A 26,085-nucleotide genomic window follows, 5' to 3' on the forward strand; every position below is an offset into this window, starting at 1 on the left:
GTCCCCCCTGACAGGCCCTCCCCTCCAGCAGAACGGGGTTCTGGTTGCTTCAGCAGCGACCCCTGGGGCCACGGGGTCTGAAGGATGCTTGTTGGGGCTGGTGCCAGGGCGCTGCTGGCCAGTGAGCGGCCCTCGTGCAGAGGCCGCCACACAGCCACGCGAGGACGGTGCCAAGAAGGGGTCCTCACACGCAGGGCCCTGTGGCTTCGAACCTCCGCCGGATCCTCCCGGCTGGATCCGCTCCCCTTTTACGAAGTGCGGGGGATGGAGGTCCCCAGGGCGCCTGTGGGGGGAGCGGAAGGAGAGCCCATGTGCTTGCAGGACCCGAGGGAGCCAAGGTGGGGCCGGTGAGCGCCGGCGTGGGGACCGGCATGGGGACAGGCGTGGGGACCGGGGCTGAGGCCAGCGGAGCCTCGTTCCACTTGGCGGGGGCAGCCTGAGAGACGCCTCTCTCCCGTGGGTGTCGGTGATGCCCAAAGGGGTGCCGTGGACCCGCACAGACGCCTGCACCCCGGGCTCAGAGCAGCGTCGCCCACACAGCGAACGGTCCCGGTGTGGGCGTGGGGATAAACGAGCCGTGGCGTACGCGGGTGGGGGGGGTTCCCAGCCCCCAAAAGGAGGGGCGCTCCGGCACCTGCTACGACGTGGGTGGGCCCTTAGCACGTCCCACGGAGGGACGTGCGCCAGGCACAGAGGGGCAGACACCGGGTGCCGCTCGGGAGGTCTCTGGAGGAGGACCCAGACCCCCAGAGACGGAGAGCGGACACCCTGCGGGGGCGGGGACGGGGGCGGGGTGGGGAGTGTTTCACAGGGGACAGAGGTGCAGTCGGGAGGACGGAAAGTTCTGGAGAGGACGGTGGTGACGGCTGCACGACAGGGGGAGTGTGTTTAGGGCCACTGAGCCGCGCAAACAGAGGTTAAGATGGTGACTTTTATGTGATGTGTCTTTTACCACAATTTTTTTTAAAGCGCCCTGTGGAGTTGGCGAATGTGAGGGGGAGGGGCGGGTGCCTGGAGCCGGCCTCCCTGACATCCGAGGGGGTTTGGGGGCCGGGCCCTTCAGTGCGGCGTCCAGCACACGGACGGTGCGGGAGGTGGGGGTCCTGGAGGACACCCCAGCCCGGCCGCCGCTCGCTCGGCACCGGGAGCTCCGCGCAGGGCCGGGGGGAGTCGGCCGCGGTGATTGAGAAGAAAAACAGCGAGATCAGAGCGATCGGAGGCCACCGCGCTGCCCCCGGGGCTCGGGGAAGTGGTGTATTAACCAAGGAATAAAGGAGAGGAGGAGAAAGGCCAAATCACATCTCTCTGAAACAAAGAGGCTCTTTATCAGGAACAAGCCCTGATAAAAATTGCAGCGGCATCGCCTGCCCGGGGCGATGGAGGCCGGGGAAACGGGGGCGGGCCAGAAATCGGCACGGCGGTCCCCCGAGCATTGCGCCCGCCAGTAATCGTCTTAGAGTAGTGCACCGGCTGCAGTCTGCCGGCGTGGGGCAGCCGCCCGGCGGCCGGGGCTGCCGGACGGGGACCCAGGCCCAGGGAGGGGTGGGAGCCGGCAGCGGGCACCCAGGGCTCCGTCTCGGTTGCAGCCCCTCGGCCGCTGGGCTCGGCTGCAGGCGGATGTGACCTTGGGTGGGCTGAGCTTGGCAGTGGCCGTGGAGCCGTGGGGGCCGCCTTCCCAGGATGTCGTCCCGGGCCCTGAGGGGCTGCTGCTCAGGCTCCACGCCCAGCAGGGGGCTCCCCTGGAACCTCTGCCCCCGTGGCGCGTCACTTTGGGCCTCTGTGAAATGGGTAGGCTGGTGGCCGGCTTCACTGCGCTGCGCGTGAATGCAGAGGGGCGGGTGGGGGCTTCCGTGGCGTCCTGTGAGCGGTGGGGCCCCCGCGCCGCACCCCTGGCGGCCAGGGCCCTCCCGCCGCTCTCTGCACCCGCTCCGGGCTGCCGACACAGAGCACCATGAACTGGGGGCACACAACGCTTCTTCCCTGGCAGTCCAGCGGCCTCTGCCACCGGAGGCCGTGCGCCCCCCCAGTGTCCCCGTGTGCCTGTCCCCTCTTCCTACCAGCACACCAGTTCCCCCGAATCCAAGCCCACCCTCACCTAACCCGTCCACCTCAGCAACGCCCCTGCCTCAGGTGCAGGTCTCGCGCCAGGCACCAGGGTCAGGACAAATGACATGTGGGGTTGGGGGTCACAGCTCAGCCCTCAGCAGTCTTGGTGGCATCCCGGGTGGCAGGAGGCACCGCAGGACCCGCCCCACCTGCTCTGGACGCCGGACAAGTCAAGGCCGCTCTGACCTCACTGCCTGCGCCTCCAGAAGGAGGCCGTGCCCTGGGTGTCCTGGCCAGCTCAGCTCTGGGGGCCTGTCACAAGCCTGTGCATGTGACAGTGGCTGGGCGTAGCCGGGGCCGTGTGGTCGGGGTTGGGGAGGGAGGGGTGGCCCTGCCTCTCTGTGTTGGGGGGGCCCTCCCCCCCGGGCCCTGGCAGGAGAGGCCGGGGCAGGGCTGTGCCGGGACCAGAGGCCGGCTCCGGCCCCTTGCCCCCCTCCCCCACCGCCCCCCTCCCCCACCGCCCCCTGGGCCCCGATGACATTCAGCTCCGTCCACCCTGCAGCTGGGGCTCCTCGCCCTCCGGTCCCTGCGGGCACGGTCCCGGGCGCGGGGCTGGGAGTCTAAACGGCAATTGATTATTATTAATATTTAGCGTGTTTGCGGGAACGTCTTTGCTCAGAGCTATTAATCTGTGGTGTTCCCAGCAGCCGCAGCCCGCTCCCGGCCCAGGGGCTCGCAGCGGCCGCTCGGCGAGGGGAATGCCAATGAGCGGGGGCCCAAGGCGGCGGCCGGCAGCTCCGGGCGGCCCACGCTGGCCGCAGGTCCCCGAGCACCGTGGGTACCCCGCTGGCCCGGTCCTGGGGCCGACTGCTGTGTCCTTGTCCCCCAGGCAGGACGAGGCCGGGGTGGGGGGGAGAGGCGGTCGAGTTTGCTGTGGTTGATTCAAATCACGAACAATGGCCACGCCGAGCCGTCAGCTCCTGGTTCCCATTCTCACAAACGGTTCTGGAGGTGGGGCTGTGGGGAGCGTCCTGCGCGGCCCCAAGAACCCCCTCACTGGAGCCGGGCCCCCCTCGCCTGGCCACCTTGGCAGGAGCGCGGCAGCGTGGGGATCGCCAGTCAGAGAGAAGAAGGAGGCTTCTGTCGCTGTTGTCCCCAGTGGCCTCCGGGGACCCGGCCTGCTGGAGGGGGGGCCCCCTCTGTCCCTCGTCCCTCCCTCTGAGCAGCAGATGAGACAGCCCCTGGGACCGTTGTCGCTCGTGGGGGCTGCAGGGTCTGGGGAAGGATGTGCAGGGGTCTCTGGGGGCCCGGCAGGCCTCGCCACGCGGCTCGAGAGATGAAAGAACCGTCGGGGGGGGGGGGGGCGTGAAGCCCCAGCGGCCCAGCGAGTGGCAGGGCCTGTGGCTGGACCTCAGGGTCACAGGCGTGCCCACTGGCCGCCCAGAGCGCAGAGCCGGCAGCCACTCCACGGGGCTGCAGGGAGGGCGGCCCGATGGGGCAGGGGAGAAACCGCCTTCCTTCTGGGGTGCGGGGCCGGACTGGGCAAGCCCAGGTGTCCCCCCAGATTCGCCTGGGGGTCGAGTCTGGGGGGGAGAAGCAAGGGGGTCATGTGAGTGGGGCTCGTCCTTGGGGAAGGAAGGTCAAGGATGGGAAGTAAGGGTCTCTGCCTTTAACGCTCTCCGTCAGGAACTGTCCTCCAGATTGTCCTTGTGTCCGTCCCTCTGCACCCATCCATCCAGCCACTGACCTGTCCATCTGTCCACCATCCGTCCACCCACTGACCTGTCCATCTGTCCATCCACCCACTGACCTGTGCATCCATCCATGCACCCGCTGACCTGTCCATCCATCCACCATCCATGCACCCACTGACCTGTCCATCTGTCCACCATCCGTCCACCCACTGACCTGTCCATCTGTCCATCCACCCACTGACCTGTCCATCCGTCCACCATCTATCCACCATCCATCCGCTCACTGACCTGTCCATCCATCCACACCCATCCACCACCGGCCACCCACTCACACATCTGCCTGTTCTCCCATGTGGTCACTTACGCACCCACTCGTCTGTCCCCCCTCGCACCCCTCAGTGTCCCCACCCACTCCCTGTGCCTTCCGTGTGGCAGGCGGTAAGGCCACTGTAAGTGCTGGGATGCTTCTCCGGGTGCTGCCCCACCGCAGGGGGGGTGGGGGCTGGGGCTGCGCGGTGCGTCGTCTGAGAACTTTAGGACCCAGACTCGGCGGCCCAGCCTGGCCCAGCGGTGTGGGCGGGAGCTTCCCCGAGGCACAAAATGAGGTGGTCCCCCCCCCCCCCACCTACGAGGCCTCCACGAGACTCAGGTCAACGTCAGTGCCGGCTGTGTGCTCTGTGGCCCCATCCCCCCCCCCCCAGCTGCCCGTGAGACCCCAGTGGATGAGCTGATGTCTGCTGATGGCCTTGACCCGCAGGACAGAGAAGCCAGCATTCTGACCAGGCCCTCCCGCCGTTACCCAGTTGCTCTCTTGGCCACCCCTGGATGGTTCTAGAATCGAATGGCCCTGTGGCCGGCCGGGCACCTTGCTTCCCAGTGTCCTGGGAATCGTCTGTCCCCACTTCGCCTCGCCTCTGCCACCGGGTTCCTTCCTCCTGCACACTGAACAGGACGGAACTTCTAAACGCTGCTTGTGACGGGCCTGGGGGGATGTGCCGGGACCCTGGGCACTGCAGCCCCGAGTCGGCCTTCGGGAAGGGGCGTCCTGCGCCCCAGCCTGTCTCCCCCTTCCCCCTGGGAGTGGGCGCGTCCTCCTGCTGGTGGACGGGATGGCACAGACCCTGGGGAGGGGACACTCCCAGAAGGCCTAGGGGTTTCAGCTGAACCCGGATCTGAGGGGCCTGGCCCGCCCAGCCTGGTTCCCTGGAACTGTCACCCCATGTTTCCTGGGCGCACGTGGGTCCGCTCCCTGGGAGCCGGGCCAGGGAGGGGGGGACGCTGGGGGCAGGTCACAGCCTGGGTCCCGTTTCCCCCACAGAAACCGTAACGAAAGCAGGAGGCTTGGGGGTCTGGAGGGGCCGCCCGTGGGGGCCAGCCTGCAGCCGGGGCATGGGGCCACCAGCGCCGCCCCGGGGAAGTCCGTGGGACCCCCTCCGTCAGCAGTGTGGCCAGGCCAGGGACGCGGCGGCGGGGGAGGCGGAAGGAGCCGGAACCAGCGCCCGGCCGGCCGGCGCGCAGCTCCCTGAGCCGAGAACTGCCCCTGAAGGGTCTCTGATGAGACGGGCCCTGGGCCCCGCCTCCCCCGGCGACCGGACGGGGTTGCCGGGCGCGGGCTGATTGCGGCCCTTTTCCTCCCGCTAAGCAGCAAATTTGCCGGCGTCCCTGCGGCGGGTGGCCGTGGAGGGGGCTCGTGACGCAGGTCGGCGGGGGCGGAGCTGGCCCAGTTTCCCGAGCTCTTGGCCGTTCTCAGAGGCCGGTGCCCTCTGTGCTCAGCCCCCCCGTCCAGGGTGCACGCTCCTCACTCGGCGCTTGCGGCGTGGGCGGTGCACCTGCTCCCTGCCCCCCCAGACCCTCAGGGGGGCCGTCGCCCCGGAGGGCTTGTGTGGGCTCCGAGCACCTGGCCTGCACCCAGTCTCGGGTGGAGCGGGTGTGGGTGGGGCCTGCATTCCACAAGTGCTGGGGGCACACGGATGCCGTAGGTCTGGGGGCCCCACTCTGAGACCCCCTGAGCTGGACGGGCAAGCCATCCCCCCAGCATCCAGCACAGCTGGGTCCCTCGCTTCCGGGGAGTCACCAGCAGGGGCTTGCGGAGCTCAGGGACCCGCGGGCTGGGGTCCCGCCTCTGGGCGCCCTGGCCGGACCCGCAGCCGGACACCACGGCTTGTGGCCTCGTCTGTAGTGACCTCTCTGACCCGCCGCTGTCTCTGGGCGCACCCGAGGAGGGGACTGGCTTCGCTGAGCGGGCCAGCCTGTTTCCCACGAGAAACCACTGCCCTTTTGAGAGGTGTGGGCCTGAGTTCTTGGGGTTCAGAGGTCGTGGGGTGCAGAATTCCCAGAGGGGCAGTGCTGGCCCGGGGCCCACCACTCTGCCTCCTGGCATCTTGGAAGGGGGTGGCCTACCAAGTTTCCAGATTGGCCCCCCCTGACCTGGCGTGTCCCTGCGTGGGGAGAAGGTCTGGGGCAGAGTCTAGCCCAGGGTTTGGGGGCAGCCAGCGGAGCCCCGGCCTGTGCATCACCCCCCCCCCCCCCCCGCCAAGGGAGGTCGCGTTTGCCTCCATTCACCAGGAGAAAATGCGGCTCTGGGGGCCCGGCCGCTCCGTCCAGTGAGGGGTGGACCCGGGGGGCGATGTCTCCAGCTCCAGGTCTGGGGCAGAGGCAGGGGCTTCCGGAGCCGGCTCCGTGGGATGGCGGGGACCATTCCCCCCGTGGGCCCTCGTGCCCCTGGGCCAGCGGCAGGGGCAGGGCGGAGCTCAGGCCACCCCGGGCAGCTGCAGCTGCTCACTGTCCTCCCTGGGCAGGCCCGGCCTGCCAGCTCCATGGGGAGTGGGGGAGGGAGGCCGCGGGCGGGCGATGGCGGACCCGCGGGGCCTGGGTGGAGCCGTCTGAGCTCCTTCAGCCAACCACGTCCCAGCTCCACTGAGGGTCCCCCAAGTTCTGTTTCTGAGCAGCTCACTCGCGGGGGTCACTGTGGCCCCTCTGTTCCTCTTTCTCCCAGTGACCTGCTCTCCCCCATTTGGGGGGGTAGTGTCCACCTGAGGGTCAGCATCAAGTCAGCGGAGGATGATTTGCTCTTGACCCACGACCCTGAGGGGACCGCCAGGTGGGCTGTGACGAGGGCAGAGGGAGAGGTGCAGATTTCGGGGGATTTGCCCCCAGGCAGGACACCTGGCACCTTGCTGGCCTCCCCACTCCCTGCCCGGACTGGCGCCAGCGTCCGTGCCAGGTCCCAAAGATGACAGGGTCATTGGCACGTCCTTTCGGCTCCGAGCTGCCCAGGGGCAGGGGACGCTGGCCTGCAGGAGGGACAGTGAGCCCGCGGGGGAAGCGGGCGTGTGCCCGGCTCTGCCCTGTGCCGAGGGCGCCGTGCCCCGCTGCGTGCCGGGCGGGACGCCGGCCTGTGGTTTGTCCAAGTAGGTGGTCTCTCCGTCAGAACTTTAATGGGAATAGTTGTAGAATCACAGGCAGTTGTGGGACCGGGAGAGGCACAGGCCCTGCGCCCCTGGCGGGTCCCGGGTGCTGGCGGTTTGCGGGACTCCGGTCTCCGAGGGGTGTCAGCAGGGTGCAGTGTCTCCGCCCCGACCTGCGCTCTCACCTGGGCTCTCACCTGGGCTCTCACCTGCGCCGCTGCACGGAGCTGCGTCTCCCCGAAAGTCTGCACCCACCTCCACGGGGTCGCAGAGCCGCCCGGCCCTGAGATGCCTCCCGGTTGGGTCCTCCTGTGACCTGCCGCCCCTCCCCCGCTGCCCACCCCCAACTGCCCTTCTCTATGGCCCTGACATGGCCACCCATACAAAGCGGGGAGGTCCTCTTCTCAGGGAAGCCTCCCCATTCGCAGCCCCCACTGCTCCCAGGAGCCCCTCCTGAAGGTGGGGGCGCTGTGTGTGGCCCCACCAGCCGTGCGCCAGCCCCTCTCTGTGCAGTGCGTGGAAGGGTGGACCCGCGGGGCCTGGCCGGCGGCTCTCTGGGCCGGGCAGGGAGGACGGGGGCTTGGGGCCCCAGGGGCTGGCGCCTGCCGACCGCAGCTGGAACTCCCGTGTGCGTGCACAGCCTCTGGGCTGGGCAGGCGAGGGCCGGGGCAGGTTCCTCCCCTGGCCGAGCAGGGGTGTCCTGGGAGGGGGTGCGTGGGGGAGAAGCGTGTGCTGTGCTGGGGGAGGCCAAGCTGGTCTCGCGGACGGGGAGCGTGGGCAGGGGGCTTCGGCAGTGACCCTCCTCTGGGCCTGTCGGCCGTGTCCACGGGGATGCCCTGGGGCAGCGCTGGGTGGCCCCTGTGGGGTCCGTTGGCCCGTTGGGGGCCCAGCCCGGGCAGCCGGACACGCCTGCTGTCTCCCGCTCGGGGCGGGGGGGAGGGTGAGGTGGCCCCCGAGGCCCCTCGGCTCTTGAGCCCCACAGACGGCTTTCCCTCCGCCTTCTCTGGGGTTTCCAGGCAGAGGTCTGCGTGCATGCGGGGGGAGGCCACATGGGCGTGTTTTCAGGGCCCTTATACACCCCCCTTACACACTCCTCTCGGGCACACTTCCACACAGGCCACACCCACACTCAGGCCCACGCTCCCAGGCCCCACCCGGGCGCGGCCAGCAAGTCCAGTGGCTCTCCTGAAACCCGGCCACACCGCCAAGGGGGCCACACGCACGCGGGCGAACTTGGAGAAGTTCCCTCCCAGGCCCGGCCCCCGAGCCAGGCTTTGCTCCGCCCAGCGCCCCGGGAGCCCCCCGCCAGGAGCCGGCGGTCGTCGTGCCGATTATAACCACCCTCCCGGGAGGGTCCTGGTTACTCGGCCTTGTAGGGACAGAGCAGGAGGGACCCTCTCTCTGTGCCAGGTCGCGGAGCCCAGCTGTCCCAACTTGGGGTCTCCTCTCTCTCTCTCTGCAGACCCCGGTGTTCCGGTGGGCTCTCTGGGAGACAGTGGGGGAGCTTCTGCTCAGGGACCATTCACGTCCGAGGTGGGGGCAGAACCCTGCCCTCCCCACGCCCTGAACTAAGGGCCAGGTACACTGGGGCTCCCAGGGGCCCAGCCCACACGGGGGGACAGCTGGCTTCTCGGCTTCTCTGACCAGATACCCGGGGCCCACGTGCCGAGTCCTGTGTGACAAGCCTCCAGACCAGGTCTGGCACTTTGTTGCCCAAGAACACGGCGGTCTGGCCAGGACGGGCGCCTGCTGGGGGCCCTGTGGCCCGATCTTGGTGGCCCTGGCTCAGGACTGCGCGAGGGCTTGCCGGGGTCCGGGCCCCTTCCCCTCCACCTGTCCCCGCCTGTCCCTCCCCTCTCCCCCCTCCCCCCACTTTTACCGCCTTGGTAGGCCTCCCAGAAGAACTTTCAGGAATGACGGGCTCCGTCAGGAGCCCCTCCCCCGAAACTACCGCAAAACCCCAATAAAGGGCCGCGGTCTCCTGGCCGGGAAACAGCACACCCGCGCCGGTCTCCAGAGTCGTAAAAAGCTCATGTTCTTGGCTGCGCAGCCCGACCTTCGAGGGAGAGCCCCTGGAAACGCCCCAGCCAGCAGTCACGGGGCCTCGGCGGCCGGAGCAGGAGCCGGAGCTGGGAGGCAGGGGCAGATGCCTGTCCGGTCCGGGCAGAGGGGCTCCCGCCTGGGCTGAGCCCTCCCAGAGCCCCTGGCCGGAGCACCGGGCAGGGGCAGGTCGGTCTCTCCCTCCAGCCCCTCTGGGTCCCCGAGGGCCCTGGGGAGCCGGACGGTTTGTGTTCAGCCTGCCCCGGGGCTCCGGCGTCTCCGAGAAGCTTTCCACTTTCTCCAGGAACTTGGGGGCACCGGCACACCCCGCTGTCCCCCAACTCCTCTGCGCGGTCCTCAGGCCTGCTGCCCCCCAGCTCCGAGAGAGGGGCACGGGGCTGGGGGCGGGGGGCGGCAGGAGGGAGCCTCGGGGCTTCCTGGCGCTGGGGGCGCAGGCCGGGGCGCAGGCCCCTTAATCAGCAGGAAACACCGCCGCGCACTCCCGCGCCGTTTGCTCGGCCAGGAAACTGGACGTGGCTCAGAGTGTGGTTTGTCCTCCGGCAGGTGAAGTGTTTCGGGAAGTGGAATTCAAACAGAACATTTTAAACCTTCCCCCTCCCCCCCCCACCCCGCCACCAAACGACAGAGGAGCCTGGAGAGGCGCCCGCAGGCTGGGGTGCCGCTGACTCCCGCGGCCCGGACCCGAGTGCCGGCTCCCGGGAACGAGGTGGCGCCCGGACCACCGCCCTGTAACTTAGCTCTGTGTCCCCCCACCCCCTCGGGTGGGGGAGGGGAATGGGAGCACCAGCAAACCCCCCGACGGCGGCGGGTCGTGGGTGGAGGGGACTGCGCGGTGGCCTCGGCGGCGTTTCCGGAAGGACCCCGCCGGTCCCTGGGAAGCACCCAGCCGCCGGCCACTTCCGACGTGACGATCACCCCTGGGGCGCTGCTGCATTAGACACGTGGTGTCCGTGAGGGCTTTCCCCCCAAGACTTCGGTTTCTTCTCAACCAGATCTGTTCGCAAGCAGCGCGAGGGACCCAAGGTCATGTTTCTTGCACCCAAAGGTCCCGTCTCCACGGAGACCCCGGCTTCACCGGCCCCCGTCAGTCGGTCGGGGGGCAGGGAGGGGCCCAGGGCCGAGGGCCACAGTGACTGCGGCGGCCTGTCACTCCCGCAGGTTTTTGAAAGGGGGGCTCGGCAGAAGCCTCGTGTCAGAGGTCAGCGGCTCGAGGGCCCAGGCGGGCCTCCTGCAGCCCCCCCTGCCCCCGCCCCTGCCTCCTCCGACTTCTAGAATTCTGTGGTGGTGACATCCCAGTGGTGGTAAACATCAGCCATTCCGGAGAGAGCGGTTCAGGGACATGGAGCGCATCGCGATGCCACGCCCACCCCCTCTGTCCGGCTCCAGAACGTTCCTTCCCCAGAGGACCCCCAGCCCCCACACCTGTGCCTCGGTCGCCCCCATCCCCCCAACACCATGCGTTCCTTAGGCTCCGTGGATTCGCCTGCTCTGGCCTTTCCTTAGACACAGAACCACACGCTGTGTAGCCTCTCGTTTCCGGTTCTCCCACTCAGCGTGATGCCCGCGTGGCAGCGGGCAGCAATTGGTCCTGTTCATGGCTGCGTAATACTCCACCGCTCGGGGGACCAGGCTGGTGCCTCCCTCACCCGTGGGTGGGCACCTGGGTGTCTCTGCCTCCGGGCGACTGTGGGTACCGCGCTGCCCAGCTCACCTGCCTCTTCACTCCTCCGGTCGGCACCTGGAGTGAGCCCCGTCCCCACCGTGTGACCTGCCCCTTGCTCTGGCTGTGTCTCCTCGGCCCGCTCTTTGTCACCCCCTCGGGGCTGGTGTCTGTTCAGGTGGCACCCTCGGGACACCACGTGCCTTTCAGGAAATGCCCCGAAGAGAGGCGGCCCAGACAGACAAGCTGGGGACCCTTCCGCCCGTCCGCTCTGTCCTGACTGGCCATCGGGGACTTCCAGGGTCCTGCCGGCCCCGCCCACTGCCCAGGGTGCCCCAGGTGCCGGGACACCTTCCACAGGAGCCCAGACTCTGGGTCCCCCTGAGAACCTGGGGTGTGACTCTGTCCCTTCGTTCCCAAGGCTGCAGACACGGACTGGACGGTCCTGGGACCTGGGTTTGGCCACCCGCCCGGGGTTGGGTGCCCGGGGCAGCAACCTCCCTCGCCGTCCCCAGTCTCGTGGCACGTGGGCAGCGCCTGTCCCCACGCCCCTGAAGCAGAGCAGGTTGTTGGGTTCTCAGCCCCACTCGGGGCCGCAGGGAGGTGCAGGGGACAGTCCCCAGAGGGGCTGGCGGTGCCACCGTCCCCGGCCCCTCCCACTCGGGTGAGGGCACCGAGGAGCAGAGGCACGTGGGGGTGGGGGGCTGCCAGGGCCCCGTCCTGGGTGGCCCCTGAGCCTCACTCGCAGGGGAGGCTGTGCCGCCCGTCCTGACGCTGCCCTCTCTCCCCCAGGTGACGGCGACGCGGTCGGTAACATGTACGAGCCGGACCCGGACCTGCTGGCGGGCGAGAGTGCGGAGGACGAGACTGAGGACAGCATCCTGTCGCCCATCCCCATGGGGCCGGCGTCGCCCTTCCCCCCCGGCGAGGACTTCACCCCCAAGGAGGGCTCGCCCTACGAGGCGCCGGTCTACATCCCCGAGGACATCCCGGTCCCGCCGGGCTTCGAGCTGCGCGAGTCCTCCGTCCCGGGGGCCGGCCTGGGCATCTGGGCCAAGAAGAGGATGGAGGTCGGGGAGCGCTTCGGGCCCTACATGGGGGCGCCACGGGCCACCCTGAAGGAGGCCGACTTCGGATGGGAGGTGAGCCTGCCCCCCCCCCCCCCCCGGGGTGACGGGTCTCGGCCAGGGGTCTCGGGCTGCGTCTGTTTATAAAGCCGGCTGAGCCGCCGCCGCCGGCTGAGCTGCCGCTGCCCCCCCCCCCCTCCCCGGGCGGGAGGCCCGGCCGAGAGAGAGTGTTGGGCCCCCGCGTTTCCCAGGCTCTCGCTGGGTCCCGCCGTTCGCATGACGCGACCCCGAAAGCACCGCCGGCCGGTCCACGCGGTGCCTGCCGGCCCCGGGGCCGTGCCGCCCTCTTCCCGGAAATGCGTCTGCAGTGAGCTCACGTCTTGGAGTGGCTGCGCCCCGTCTGGGCCGTGGGGGCTCAGGCGTGGGGCTGGGGGACGGGGGGCTGTCCCAGAGCAGGGTCCCTGCGCGGGGAACCTGCCGCCTACGGGGTCCTCGCGGCCGCTGAGCAGCCCATAGACAACACCCGGTGGCTGCGCTGTCCCCAGGCGCCGAAGGCCCCCCGCCCATGGCTCCCTGCCCCCCAGCTCCCTGGCGGGAGCCCCCACGTCTCACGTGAGCGGGGAGCAGTCCCACCTGCCAGAGGGGGTGTTGGCAAGTGTGTGTTCCCTGACAACCCCGCGGCTCTGCGTGCGGCGGGAGAGTGGGGGCACAGGAGGGGAAGGGTGCCCATGTCCCTGAAGGCGTCCCTCCCCTGGAGTTGTCACCACGGACGCTGGGCCCCAATCTGGGGGCGCTTTAAGCTGGTCTCCTGGGTCCTGGCCTTTCCGCTGGCCCCCCCACAGCCAGTCTCGGTGCTGCTTTGGCTGGGGCGCTGGCAGGGCGGGAAACGCAGGTGCGTGCCCGGACTCCGTCTGGGATGGAGGCTGAGGCTCCGGGAAGAGCCGGGGCCAGGGCAGCGCGGGCTGGGGCACCGGCTCCCACAGCGTGGCTGCGACTCCGGGAAGGTCCCCTGACCCTGTTCACTCACGGTTTCTACACCTCGGGGGGCACGCCTGAGCCTGTCCCTGGAGACACGGGGGGCTCACGTGTGCCCTCTCCCCGGCTGGAGGCGAGGCTCCCGGACCCCCGCCACCCCGGGGCACCCCTCCTGGGCCTGGCAACAGCAAGGCACTCCCTCGGGGTCTCCCAGAGGCTGGAGTGCTGGTGCTTGTGGGGGGGCCGGGTGTGGTGGCCCACAGCCTGACAGGCCTCCCTCCGTCACCAGAGATAGGGCCAGGGTACCCCCAACGCTGGGGGCCTCCGCTTCCCAGCAGGCCCTGGTAGGGCCTGGGGTGTGCACGCGGGGGACACAGAAGCTCCCCGGCTGAGTTCCAGCTCCGTAGAAGAAGGTTTAGCTGGGAGGGAGGTGTGCTTCCCGCCAGTGTGACCGGCCCATGGCTTTGGCCGCGAGGGGGCATTTTGCAGACCCGGCCTGGCCTGTCTCACCCACCTGGCTGTTTGGGGGGGCGACTGAAGGGTGTCTGTGTGACCCGCTCGGAGAGGGCCGGGCTGTGCCAGGAGCAGGTGGCTTTCGGATGCTGGAGCGAAAGCGAGCCTCGCCGGTCATGCGTCGGGCGACCTTGAGGCGACCTTGCTCCTGTCAGCTCTGATCCGGGCCCCTGTTTGCTCTCTCTCTAAAGAAATGGCCCGTATCGCGGCTGCCCGCCGGAGCCGGGCCTGGTACCGGCCGTGGCTGTTATCTGTTGACTTTGCGATATTATTTATTCGAGGCGGACGTGAGGGAACGCACTCCCCCCCCGCCGGCCCTGCCCCCCGAGGCTGTGGGCTCTGTCCCGGGTCGCCACCCGACCCCTGCCTCTCACGCAGGTGCCGGGAGTGCTCGCCCTCCGTGCCGCCCCCCCGCAGCACTGGGGGCACACGCCCCCGCCCCGCAGACCTCGTGCCCCTGGGGAGCGCTGGCTGCAGTGCCCCTTGGCCCGTCTTGGGGCGCCGTGGCCTCTGGCAGGCGGGCCGGGTGGGCGTTTGCCCACAGAGCCCACAGCAGGCCTGGACGGGAGCCCCCACCGCACCGGGGACTCAGGGAGTGCCCCGAGCAAAGGGCGAACCCACTTTCGCTTGAGGTCCGTCCGTCGTGAGGAGGTTTCTTCCTTCCCAGCGTCGCGGGAGTCCATCTAGGCCTTCGGGGCAGAAAGCCGCTGCCTTCCCTCCCGCGAGGCCTTGTGGGGTTCCCCACGGGCCCCTGACGCAGACCCTTGCCGGCTCCCTTCATCCTCGGGCCTCGTTGCGCGGGACCGGCGGCTCGGGGGAGCGGCTCCTGGGGCCCCTTCCCGTGAGGGGTCGACTGAGGGCCGCGCCTGCCGTGCGGCCCCAGGTCAGGGCGGAAAACCCGGGGCCTTCCTCAGAACCCCCGAGTCACTGACACGGATGCGGTGGCCTGGCCCTGCGCCCCGTCCCATGTGCGCCCCTGCAAGGACGCGCCCCGGGCCCGGGGTGACGCCGTGACACCATGAGGGAGAGAACAGGGCAGCCCCTGGTGCGTCAGCGTGGGGTGAGCAGGGCAGGTGGGGCCAGCAGGCCCGGACTTTGGAGCAGGTCGCAGGGACAACACACCCCTGGGCCATCTTCCCTCGGCCCTGGGTTTGGCGTGTGTGGTCGCTGGGCCTCACGTGGGAACCGTTTCGCAAACCGGGGCAGTTCGATTGTCTGGTCTCCGCGTGCCGTCCGTTTCCCGAGAGAGGAGAGGAGGGGGCGTTTCGGCAAAGGCGGCAGAAGAAATCCGAGGGGGTCCGGTGTCACTGTGGACACCCCGGGGGTGGCCACAGGGGGTGGACCTGTTCACGGTCTGAGCTTGGGGTGGGGGCCCTGTCGTCTGGGCCGGGAGTCGGGCACGCAGGGGGTCCCCCCGCCCATACCAGAAGGTGTCCCCAGATCTGGATTAAGATCAAGGTCAAGTAGACCATTCTCATGGTCACTCTGGGACACCGTGGAAACAATTTTCTTTCCGCTCTGAGAACAAGATTGTTTTTCTGGACATTCCACGGAAATCAAACAGGACGGCCACCGTCCCCTTCCGTCTCCGTGTGGCTGACACACTGTCCGGTCACTGCGTGGTTTCGGGGCCACTCGCCCCTCTGGCAAAGAGCACTTCTCCCCGTGCCAGCCGGGACACCGTGGCCTGCGCCCTTCAGGTTCAAGGTCGGGGGACCCCTCGTCTCACACAGGAGTTCTCCTTCAGCACGAGGGGACCAGGAGGGGTGGCTGAGGCTCCCCCCCCCACATGACTATCATGGAGCACCCCGTGGCTCTGAACCCCCTTTCTCCTGGGTGCTTGGGGGCTCACCCGGAAATGCCTGTCACTTTGGAGGGAAACACACCCCATGCGCTGAGGTGCGTCCTTCTTGCACCCCGACCTGGCCAGCCACATCTGTGGGGACAGGCAGGAGTTGGGGTGAGTGGGGTCGCCCCTGGGCTCCATCTCAAAGGGAGGGGCTCTGTTCCCCCGCCTGGGGTGACGCCCACACGCCGGCCCCACCCCCCAGAGGGGGCCTGCCTGTGACACGGATGCCACTCGAGCTGCCTGGAATAAATCACCGTGAGATTGCGTGCCGTGGCCTGGGGTCTGGAGAAACAATGATTTTGATCATTTGTTGAGTAAATCATGACATTTATCATCATGCTGTTTATTTGGCTAATTAAGGGTTGTCTGGAGTGACAGCCCGGAGGGAGCAGGCTGGGGAAGCAGGCTCCTCGGGTGGGCCACCTGCCCGGGGCTGGCCCTGCAGCTGGGACCAGCCCCCCCCCCCCCCAACAGCCTGTGACCGGAGCCTCGGCCCCGGCTGGAGGAGCCAGTGGGAGGGTTTCGATCATCCAGCCGAGTCACTCGAGGCATTACCTCGTCCCCCGGCCTCTGGTCCTGAGTGCTTGTGTTCAGGTTACTTGTTCAGTCAACAAACAGGCTGTGTCTGGGCCGGGCCTGCGGGCAGCTCGGGGTCACTGGGCAAAGAGCTCCAAGGCCCTGGGCTATGATTCCCAGTGCTCTGGCCCCCCCATGCGACCCCCATGGTGAATCCCCTGAAGTCCTGGAGCCCAAGGGAGGTGTGGGGAAGGCCAGCCAGGACCACCCTGCACGCCCTGGAGGGCGGGCTGCCAGGACGGGACGCACAGAGGCACCAGGGTGGGGGTATGGGGGGGAAGGCGCCACCCTGGGCCCCTGGATTCTGGGATGGTGGTTCTGAGACCGGCACTTCCCAGGACACAGGGCCCCCGGGCGAGGCCCGGGCTTCCTGGGAAGGGAGCTCTGGGTGCTCACCCGCCTGCACCCATTTTTAGAAAGGCAGTGGGCTTTTTTCCCTGGCCGGGGCCGGGCCTCTTTAAATGGCAAGAAGTTTGGGGGCCTATTTTGGGCCCCGGGTGGCGGGATGAATGACGAGGCCCGGGGGCGTCTGCTCCCCGGGGGCACCAGGGCGGCACCTGAGCGGGCAGGCAGGCGTCTGGCCTCCGGGCCCTCTGACGGAACCTGTCGGGGGCTTTCAAAGGCTCCTCGGCACACTCGGGAAGACGCGGCACCACACGCAGCGTCTGCCGGGACCCGGACAGCATTCTGGGCCCCTGGGGGGGTGGCTGACAGTCACGCCGTGTGGGGGGGGCGGGTCCCCTCCGAGTTCCTGGGTATGGTGGGGGTCACAGGGGCCCAGGGCCGCGGTCTGAGGCCTCCCCCGCAGCCTCAGCTTCAGGGTCTCCGCGGGGAACAGCCTCTTCCTCCCTCTCCTGCACCCTCCGCCTCACCCCCAGCACCCTCCTCTGCCCCCCGGGTTCGAAAAGGAGAACTCGGAGGTTGGCACCGAGGGTCAGGGCTGCTCCTCAGGCTGCTCCTGGGGGCCCGAGGCCTGGGGGCGAGGGCCAGGTCTGGGGGTCTTACCCGAGCCGCGTGTGGGAATCCCCCGGAGCGTTAGAATTACAGGGGCCCGGCTCCCGCCCCAGGGACACGGGGCTTTAGCTGGAGAGGGGGACCGGCCCACCCTGTTTGTCCAGGCCTGTCCTGGTTTGGAACCAGAAGTCCGGACAAGCCCCCCCGGGCATCGGGTCCGTGGAAGCGCCCAGGAAATTCCACGTGCAGCTGGGCTCAGACACCGACCTGGAGGGAGAGAGGGCCCACCATCCCGACCCCCTGCACCTGCCGGCTGGCTGGTATGCCGGGGGGGGGGGGCACGGGCTCCTTCTATTTAGTGCACCCTCTATTCACAACACCTTCTCGCTGTTTTCCATGTCATTCCACCAGTGCCGGGTGCCGGGGGCTGGGGGGGAGCAGGGACAGGGTCCCCCTGAACTGTAAAGACCTGATTCCGGGTCTCCCTGCTGGCCTCACAGCCCCACGAGCTGGGCTTGGTGTCCTCACTTCTCCAAAGCATCGGGAGGCCCCCGGGGGACAACCCTGCATCCCCCCAGCCCCGTGGGACCGGACCCCCTGGTCCCTCCTTGTAGCGGCTCCTCTGAGAGGCTGAGGACTTGCCTGGGGTGCTGCACCCCTTTGTCTGGGCCGCCTGGAGTTTCCCGTGAGGTGCAGGCCCATGGCAGGGACTTGGGGACTGTGCTTTTCTGGAGACAGTTACCGGAACGGGGTCAGGTGGCACAACGCACGCTCGGAAGGCGCCTGGGACCTCGAGTACCCACCCTGTGAGTGCGCTCGCCCGAGGATGCCACTCGGACGGCTCTCGCACTTGGGGACCTTTCCCGGGGCGTCCAGGGGGAGGCGGGGCTGAGTGGCCTTGCACGTGGCCGGGCAGGCGTGTGCCGAGGCTCAGGGTGCTCAGCGCCCTCACTTCTCCGGGTCTGCGCACAGCTCAGGGGCGGGGCCGCGCCGCCGGCCCTTGCCTGTCCCCCCGAGCACCATGACATGTCAGGTCTGGACGTTTTTAGCCCGAGAATGCCATGAAATCCTGCGCTATCTTCGGCCCGGCTCCGCAGGAATTTGAGAAAAAAGGAGCGGGAATGACTGAGAATACCTCCCGAGACTGCTCCTCCACTTCCTTAAGGGGTAATAACTCAGCCCCGGTCCGGCGGAGGGTGCGTGCTTTAAATAGAGCATCTGATTCACAGGCGAAAAAGGAAATAAATATTTTCTTTTCATATTCTAGAGACGTCCATGAATACCAGCTTCTTAAATGGTATTTTACCCTCCGAGCCTCTCTCTCTCTCACCAGGGACAGCCAGACCAGACCCCCGCCCCCCGTGTCTGGGCAGGCTGCGGGTGCACCAGGGACCTGGAGAATGCCAGCAGGTTGTCAGAGGAGGGCGGGAGGGGGGACACAGGGGACAAGGCAGCTCGGCCTCCCCCTGGGGGCCCCCCGGAGGCTGCCTGGGAACGGGGGTACTTCCCACCCTCCCTTCCGTCCCTCCTCGTCCCCTAAGACACGGAGGGATTGCCTGTTAAGGGGAAATGACAAAGACCTCTGGTGTCTGCTGTCTGTGCTGGGCAGGACCGGTGACACCGGCCCAGGGCTCCTGAGGGTTGTCACCCCCGCCCCCACTCCACCGGCTGGTGCCCAGCCTGCTCTCCTGGCTGGGGGTGGCCCCCTGGAGACTGACCGTCAACGTGACCCCTGCCCCAGGGCAAGGCCACGGGGGTGGTTCCCAGGCACAGCTATCCCTGTCTCGTCTGGGAACCACTGGGGACATCCCCACTTCTCCCCCGGCCCTGGAGAGGGAGGGGTCACGGAGGGCCACGGGGCAGGTTGGCGCGGGGGTGAGGGCCCAGACTCAGGGCGCCTGGCAAGCACCTTTCTGCCTTTCCCGTAGAAGTTCTGGAAGTCAGTATTTGTCGGGAACAGGGATGAGGTTGACCCCAGGCCCCCGAGCCCCCGCCCCACCCTGGGGGTGCGACCCGGAGGGGACAGGGACGCGGACAGGGACGAGGAAGGCATGTGGTGACCCAGACAGAACGCTGGCCTCCGTCTGCGCCCTCGCCGCCGTCCGAGCGAGGCCGCCGGCCCCCTGTGTGTGCCCCGTCTTCCCGGGGACCCACCTGCAGAGCCGGCGGCTCGGCGTGTCTGGTGCTCACACAGACAAGTTTCTATTTCTAGCACTTTCCCAGCAGCAGCCTCGCCGGGGGCAGGCCGGGCCGGGAGGCTGGCCCCCCGAGGGTGGCAGCCGCCGGCCTGGGGGCTCCCTGGGGATGCCCGCCTCGGCCTTGGCTGTCCGGCCAGCCCAGAGGCCCGGCCGGGGTGGCGGGCCGCAAAGGGTCTCCCCGGGTCATGGGACCAAGGCGAGCACCTCCCGCCCGGCCTTGCCTGCGTCCCAGGGCTTCTCTCTAGCTGGGACTTTTGGGGAACGGTCACCCCCTGTTAGGAGGGTGTTCTGTGTGCCCCCACCCACCCCTGCCCTGCTGGGCCAGGGGGGCGCCCAGGCGGCTGGGTGTGCCGGGATCCGGGCCGCTCTGCCCGCAGCCGCTCGGAAGGCCCTGCGGGGGTGGTCGAGGTGATGCTCCCCCCCCCCCCCCCCCCCGCCTTCCCGCTGTGGGAGGTGCCGTGACGAACAAAGGCTGACGGTGACTTTTAGACCAGGGACAGGAAGCATGCTGGCGTGTCTGGGGGGCTCCTCCGAAAGGGGAGACGCTCGGGCCTTGTGTTACCGTCGTGGGAGCAGAGGTCATCCCCGGCTCGCCTGTGTGCCGGGCCCCGGCCACCCGGGCCAGGTCGGCTGTGTTTCCCAAGGAGCTGGTTGACGGACAGAGCCGGCCCCCCACGGCCACGCCCAGGGTCACTCGTGCGCCCGTCTGGTTGTCCTCTGTGCCCGCTGCACCTGCCCCCCCCCACCTTGGGGCAGGGCCGGGCCAGTGGGGACCTGTGGCCCACGGGGCCGCGGGGCGCCGCTGTGGGGCTCTCAGGCGCGTCCCTTCCCCGGGCCAGGGCCCCGTGTGGCTGCGCGTCCCATTGTGTCGGCCCTGCTCAGTCGTGCCGGGCACCGGCGTCCCCTCCTCCCCGTTTAGACCTCTCTCTCCGGAGTCCTTTCTGGCTTATCAGCCCAGTCACCTCGCGAGCCCGGCTACGGTTTCTGCCACTTAGGCCCCGGGCATTGTCTGTCCCTGCGGCGGCGAGATAAACCCTCACCCAGAACAAAGTCGCGGTGACCTTTTACAAGCCGAAGCGCCTGGTTTCCCTGCAGACTCATTCATCAGCCTTCCCTTCCCTCTGGGGGCCCGGCCCGCGCTGCCAAGGGCTGGTGGGCGGGGGGCGAGGCGGCCGGGCCGGTGCTGCTCCTGCAGGGGCACCCGGGGGTCCGGGGGGCTCTGTGCGGCTGAGGGAAGGGAAGGGGCTCACCCAGAAGGTTCAGCCAGGCGTCGGCCAGGGAGGACAGGGGCCTGAGGGTTGCCAGGCTGGCAGAGGCGGCGAAGCCCCCTCCCCTGGCCGCCTCCGGGCCCCAAATGTGACTCGGGGTGCAGACGTTGAGCCGGGCGGGAGTATCGATAGGAAAATGGCCCACAGGCCCCAGGCCCCCCAGGAGGGGCCTCTGAGACCCAGCACAGCCGCTCACGGGTTCGCCCCGTGGAGCCCCTGGCCAGCTCCGTCGTCCGGTCCTGCCACCAGGGTCCACGGGCAGGGTCCACGGGCAGGGGGCAGGGAGGAGAGGCTGCTCCTGGGCCAGACCACAGGCCAGGAAACCCAGGGAGGACTTGGGGGCCGAGGACCTTGACAACAGCACGTTTCTAGAAGGTTCCATTTGCTTGTTCTCGCGATGAAGAGGCACCGAGCGTGTACGATGGCCCCGGCCCAGCCGAGCCCCCGGGGCTTGGCCACTGAGCTCAGAGCCGGAGGACGCCGCTGCTGCCGCTGCCACTGCCCTGCGCCGCCCTCCTGGGGGACCGGGGCGCCCGTCTCACGTCCGGGCTTTCGCAGGTGACCGGCCCCGCCTCACACCCTCTCTTCTCTCAGGAAGCGGGGGGTCCTGGCCACCCAGGGTCAGCTGGCAGTGGGACCGCGCAGCGTCCCGGAGGAGGGGCCGCGCCCCGTCCGAGCGGGTGCAGGTGAGGGCTGGGGCGTGGGGCCCAGCTGGCCACCTGTGTCCAGGGGCCTCGTGGGGGGGCAGGCTCCGGCTGGAAGGCCGCATGGACCGGGGTCCTGAGGCTGCGAGCACCCCGTTGTCACTCCGCCTGGCCGCAGGTGTGCTGACCCCGGTGTCCAGGCATCGACGCCCAAGGGCCCTCGGAGTCCAGTCCCGAAGGAAATGGTGGAAAAGGGACGGTGACGGGAAGGGAGTGGTGGGGACGGGGCCCCGCTCCCTGGAGTGCGGCCGCAGTCACAGCCGCCCCGATGAGGGGAGGGGGCAGGGGCAGTGCGGCCGGGGGAGGGGGCCCCACTCGCGCCAGAAGAGGCTCCGGCGTCCTTCTCCAACGACGGGGGGGGGGGGGGGGGGGGGGCGGGGGGGGCGGGCTCACCTGTGTCTGGCGGGGGTGGGGCTGCTCTCGGAGGACAGACTTACCTGCGGCCAGTTGGGGGGGGGGGCGGGGAGCAGGGCAGTGACGATGATCCCCGTGCCAGCAGTGGGGCGACAGCTGACACCATCACCCAGCACATGTCAAGCGCCCCAAAGCCCTCCGTCTGCCCCCCCACAGGGCCCAGGGACCTGGGCCGTGCTACCCTCAGTCACCCGAGCCTGCCGGCCAAGGTCAGGCCTGATTCCCGACCTCCGACCCCCGACCCCAGACCCCAGACCCAAGCCGGGCCCTCCAGTCGCTTCCTCCCCCCTTACAGGGCGGCGATGTCACACGTGCTTGTGTGGCCGAGGGCGCGGGCGGGAGAGAGGCCCTCGCGGGGGCACTGGGGGGGACGCTGCTGGGAGGGCCCCGGGGACCCACGCGGCGTGGAAGCCGGGACCTGCCCGGGGCCGACAGGAAGGGGGTGTGGGGCACGGGGCCCACAAACGCAAGTGCTGTGCTCGGTGAGTACGTGTCCAATTCTCACATTAATTAATTTTCCAGAGGAGATTTCCCTAATCCATTTTTAAAAGAAAACACGGATTAGGAGCGTGGCGGAATTTGATTACGAGGCGGGACTGGTGGTCAAGAAAAGGGGCCTGGTGCGTGGGGGGGGGCTGGGCGCCTGGGGGGGGGGGCTTTCCCTGGTGGCCGGCCACCCCCAGTCCAGGTGGCGGTGGGGAGCGCCTGACCCAAGGCTTGGTGGAGTCCACCCCAGGGAGGGGGCCGTCCACCCCTTCGTCCACCCCTTCGTCCACCTCTTTGTCCACCCCTTCATCCACCCCTTCGTCCACTGTGTCCCTCCGAACCCGGTTTCTCCACCTCAGTCTCAGGACGCCACCCAGTGAACCCTCCCGTTTGGACCCAAACCCCAAAGGGGCGCAAAGGGGTGGGACTCCGGACCTTGGAGGAGGGAAGCGGCGAGACGGGGGCGTCCTGACCCCCCAGGGGTCCGGCTCCGCCCTCCCGTGCTGTGTGACGGCAGTTAACCGCCCTTGGGTTCACCTGAGCTGGGGGTGGCTACCAGCACCCACGCCATTCCCCGTCACCGACGGCCCGAGTGGCACCGTTGTCCCCGACTTCTTATCAAGGGCCCTCGTCTGAGGTCGCAGAGCTGGTGGGTGGTGGCCCTGTAAGCCCACCGACCCACCCTGGCCTGGCCCCGGCCCCCTGAGTCTCCTCTGGGCCCGAGGGGCTGTGGGAGAACGGGGGTGGGCAGGTGAGCTCTGGGAACTGGACCCCTGCTCGGCGGGCGCTGTGCTCTGGCTTCGGGGTGTCACTGGGGTGTCCGGCTCTGCCCGGGCCCTCCGGGGGCCACAGGTCCTTCCTGCGTGCAGGGCTGGGGCCCAGGCCTGCCCGCGGCCCCCCCGCCCCCCAGCAGAAAGCTCATGCAGGCGGCCTGTCCCGGGCCTGCCAGGTGTCGTGGGGCCGACATCCCGTTCCCCGTTCCCGAGCCCCCTGACTCCCAGCCCTGAGCAGGGCCGAGCGCTGAGCATTTCCGAGGGTCCCTGACTGCACCCTGTGGACCACCCAGACGCGGGGGAGGGCGAGTGGCCACCCGTGCGTCCCGGGCGGAGTGGACACTCTCCCAGGAGAGGCCTCGGGCTGGCTGGGCGTGGGCCTGGGTCCTCGGGGGTGACGGCCACACAGGCATGTGCAACACGGAGTCCCTGTCGGGGACCCGGGGGTCCCGTTGCGAGTCTGGCAAGGGGAAGCAAGTGACCACTTCATAGTGCAGCCGACACGCCCACCTCCCAGCCGGTGGGCTCCTGGCCCTCAGAGGGGACTTCGGGGACTGGGGGGCGGAGACCTGGGCGTTTTGTGAGTGGCAGGTGGGCAGTTCGCTTTTCCTGCAGACAGTACACCTGCTCCCCGAGCCGTGGCGGGGCGATCGCTCCCGGGCCGGCGAGGAGCCTGGTGCTGGGGACGAGGTCCCGGCGCTGGGGACAAGGTCCCGGCGCCAGGGACAAGGGACATGCCTCACGGGGGTCCCCAGAGACCGTGTCTGGGGAGCAAGTTTGAGGCCTGTCGTGCTCACACGCAGGCCCCGGTCTCGGGAGCCGGGGGTGAAGGACACACCTCTGGTGTCCTCGAGGGAGTGGGGGCGCCTCTGCGGGGGGTGGGGGGACCGGCCACCTGGGGCACTCAGAGGACGCCCGTGCCGCCTGCCCGTCTCACTGCGTGCCAGCTGCCGAGAAGGCGGCAGCAGCCAGCAGAGGGCAAAGGAGAGGGAGCCAGCCGGAGTCGGGAGCCAGGCCCCGACGGGTGGTCGGCAGGCGGGGGCACCCTTCCAAGCAGGAGGACATGTGTCCCCACGGGCCAGCACACTAGGTCCGCCGCTCACCATCCCCGGGAGAACGTCCTGGAAAGAATCCTGGCCCAGAGCCGTTCACCCCTTTGTTGTGACTTGGAAAGACATTTGCTACGACCATGTGTGAGGTGGCACCGTCGGCCCCACCACCCCACGGGCCTCACGGTGCGGGTGCCCCGGGACCGCCGGGCCCAGCCGGGCTCCTTCAGAAGAGCAGCTGGACCGTCTCTGTGGCTCCCCCTCGGCTCACGGCGAGGACACGTGACACCCTGGCTCGGGCACGGCCCGTGCGTGTCCGGCAACGGCTTCAAGAGGGAGGCCACGGGCAGCTGTGCAGCAGTCAGGGACGGGGGCCGGCCTGCGTGAGCCGGACACGGCCGCCGCGGCGTCTCCCCCAGGTCGAAAGTGCGGGAGAGCTGTGGTTCGAGTGACAGGAAATACTAGTCATTGACCGGGTAGAGGCTCTGGCCCCCCAGGGAAGGAGCAGGCGGTAGGGCCCGGAGCAGACCTCGGGCGGGGGGGGAGGTTGGACACCGAGCAGTCACGCTGGAGTTCCACGGGATTCCAGAACTTGACCTGGGTCCGATGGCACCGCCGGGGTCCCCCCGAGTCCTGGCAGGGCGCGTCCCGACTCCCCGTGTCTGGGGCAGACTGCAGGCGGCCGGCTCCCTTTCCTGGGGAGGTCTGTGAAGGTCACGTCCACGTCCCCCTGGAGAGCCAGGCAGGCAGGCGGCCAGAGCTGGGCGTGGGGGTGGCCTCGCCCAGAGCCTCCGCTCCTGTCTGCCCATCGAGGCGGAAGTGTGTAGGTGTGGGGGAATGTTCCAGAACTCCCAGTCGGGAGCCTCAGCAACACAGTCCACCACAAGTAACGCTTGTCCTGCGTGGGAGGGGCCTGCTGGGGGCGGCCAGCAGGACCGCAGGCCGGCCCGCCTGAGCTCTGGCGGCGGGCAGGTCCGTACTGGACGGGTCACAGGCTCTGCCCAGGCCGCATTCTGGAGAAGCCACCACCCCAGGCCGCCTGCTGACCGTCCCGGGACCAGTGCCCGGTCCACAGACACGCGGCCCTCACCCTCATGCTGGTCCTCCGCAGAGTCGTCCAGCAACTCGGAGGACCCTGGGGCCCTTCCTGGGGACATTGGTGAGACCTCTGACGCTCTGAGGCCGCGTGTCCTTCCCAGCGACAGAAAAGGAGGGGCCGTCAGTGTGATCCGATTGTATATAGTCAAAGGAGGGGCCCCGAGCGGTGCGGCCTAGTGGGTTGGATGTGGCTCCGCAGAGGGGAAGGCCGAGGGTTCGATCCCTGGTCCTGGCACAAGCCTGGGTTATGGTTCGGTCCGCGGCGGGGTGCCCACGAGAGGCAACTGATCAGTGCTTCTGTCTCATGTGAGACAGAGTTTCTTCCCCTCTCTCCCTCCCTCCCTCCTTCCCTTCCCCTCTCTCTCTCCCTCCCCTTCCCTCTCTCTCCCTCCTTCCCTTCCCCTCTCTCTCTCCTCCCCTTCCCCTCTCTCTTCCTCCCTTCCCTTCCCCTCTCTCTCCCCTCCCCTTCCCCTCTCTCTCCCTCCTTCCCTTCCCCTCTCTCTCCCTCCCCTTCCCCTCTCTCTCCCTCCTTCCCTTCCCCTCTCTCTAAAGATAAAACGAAACGAGCCAGCCGTGCCTGTCTAGAACGCTGAATAAATACCCGCGTTTAAAGCTCTCCCCGCGCCGTGTGCATTCCTGCCGTGAAATCTCGCGGTGAGCGCGGTGGACGGCACTCGCGGCGAGGCCCTCGAGGGGGACGCGGCACCTTTGTGACCGCGGCAGAGCGGGGCTGTGGCCGGGAGTCGGGGGGAGAGCTCTCCCTGTGATGGACGGGGACGCGGAGGGGGGCCCAGGAGGGCGGGGTGCCCCCGACGCAGACAGGGGCTGGGCGGACTCGGAACCCCGGCCCTGCGCAGGCGGCCTGTCCCCGGCGTTGGGGGAGACTCAGAGGCGCGTCCGTGGGTGACCTTCGGTTCCAGCCCCAGCAGCTGAAGCCCCACACAGAGGCCGGCGACGTTTTCCCGAGACACACGTGGACACGAGGGTACCGTGCTCTGCGTGGAAGGTGCCGGAACGGGAAAGAATGGGGCCTCGAACATGCGTCCTGCTCCCCGGGGTGGGGGTGGGGGGCGGCGTCCTGGACCTCGAGACCCGTGCCCGTTCACTCAGACCCTCGTTGCACGTCCGGTCCTGGCCCTCGGACCTTCACTCGCCACGAGACACACGCTCCCGCGCTCGCTCGCCGGGTGCTCACTCGGTCGCTCGTCACGCGCGTGTGTCACTGGCTCGCTGGGGCGTCTGCTTCTGCATCTCGTTTGTTTACTCCTCAGACGTGTGTGTTTGTACGTTTGC

The 26,085-nt window shown here is 68.9% G+C and overlaps 1 protein-coding gene across 1 annotated transcript in view; it reads left to right on the top strand.

The window, feature by feature from the left end:
- PRDM16 (PR/SET domain 16) overlaps nt 1–26,085 on the top strand; it is a 291,415-nt gene that overhangs the window by 78,458 nt on the left and 186,872 nt on the right. The window contains exon 2 of the mRNA XM_028511738.2: nt 11,661–12,010. Coding sequence (XP_028367539.2) covers nt 11,661–12,010 — 350 coding nt within the window. The remainder of the gene's footprint in view (nt 1–11,660; nt 12,011–26,085) is intronic.

Source organism: Phyllostomus discolor, chromosome 5 (assembly GCF_004126475.2).
Source record: "Phyllostomus discolor isolate MPI-MPIP mPhyDis1 chromosome 5, mPhyDis1.pri.v3, whole genome shotgun sequence".
In the NCBI taxonomy this organism is placed as follows: Eukaryota; Metazoa; Chordata; class Mammalia; order Chiroptera; family Phyllostomidae; genus Phyllostomus; species Phyllostomus discolor.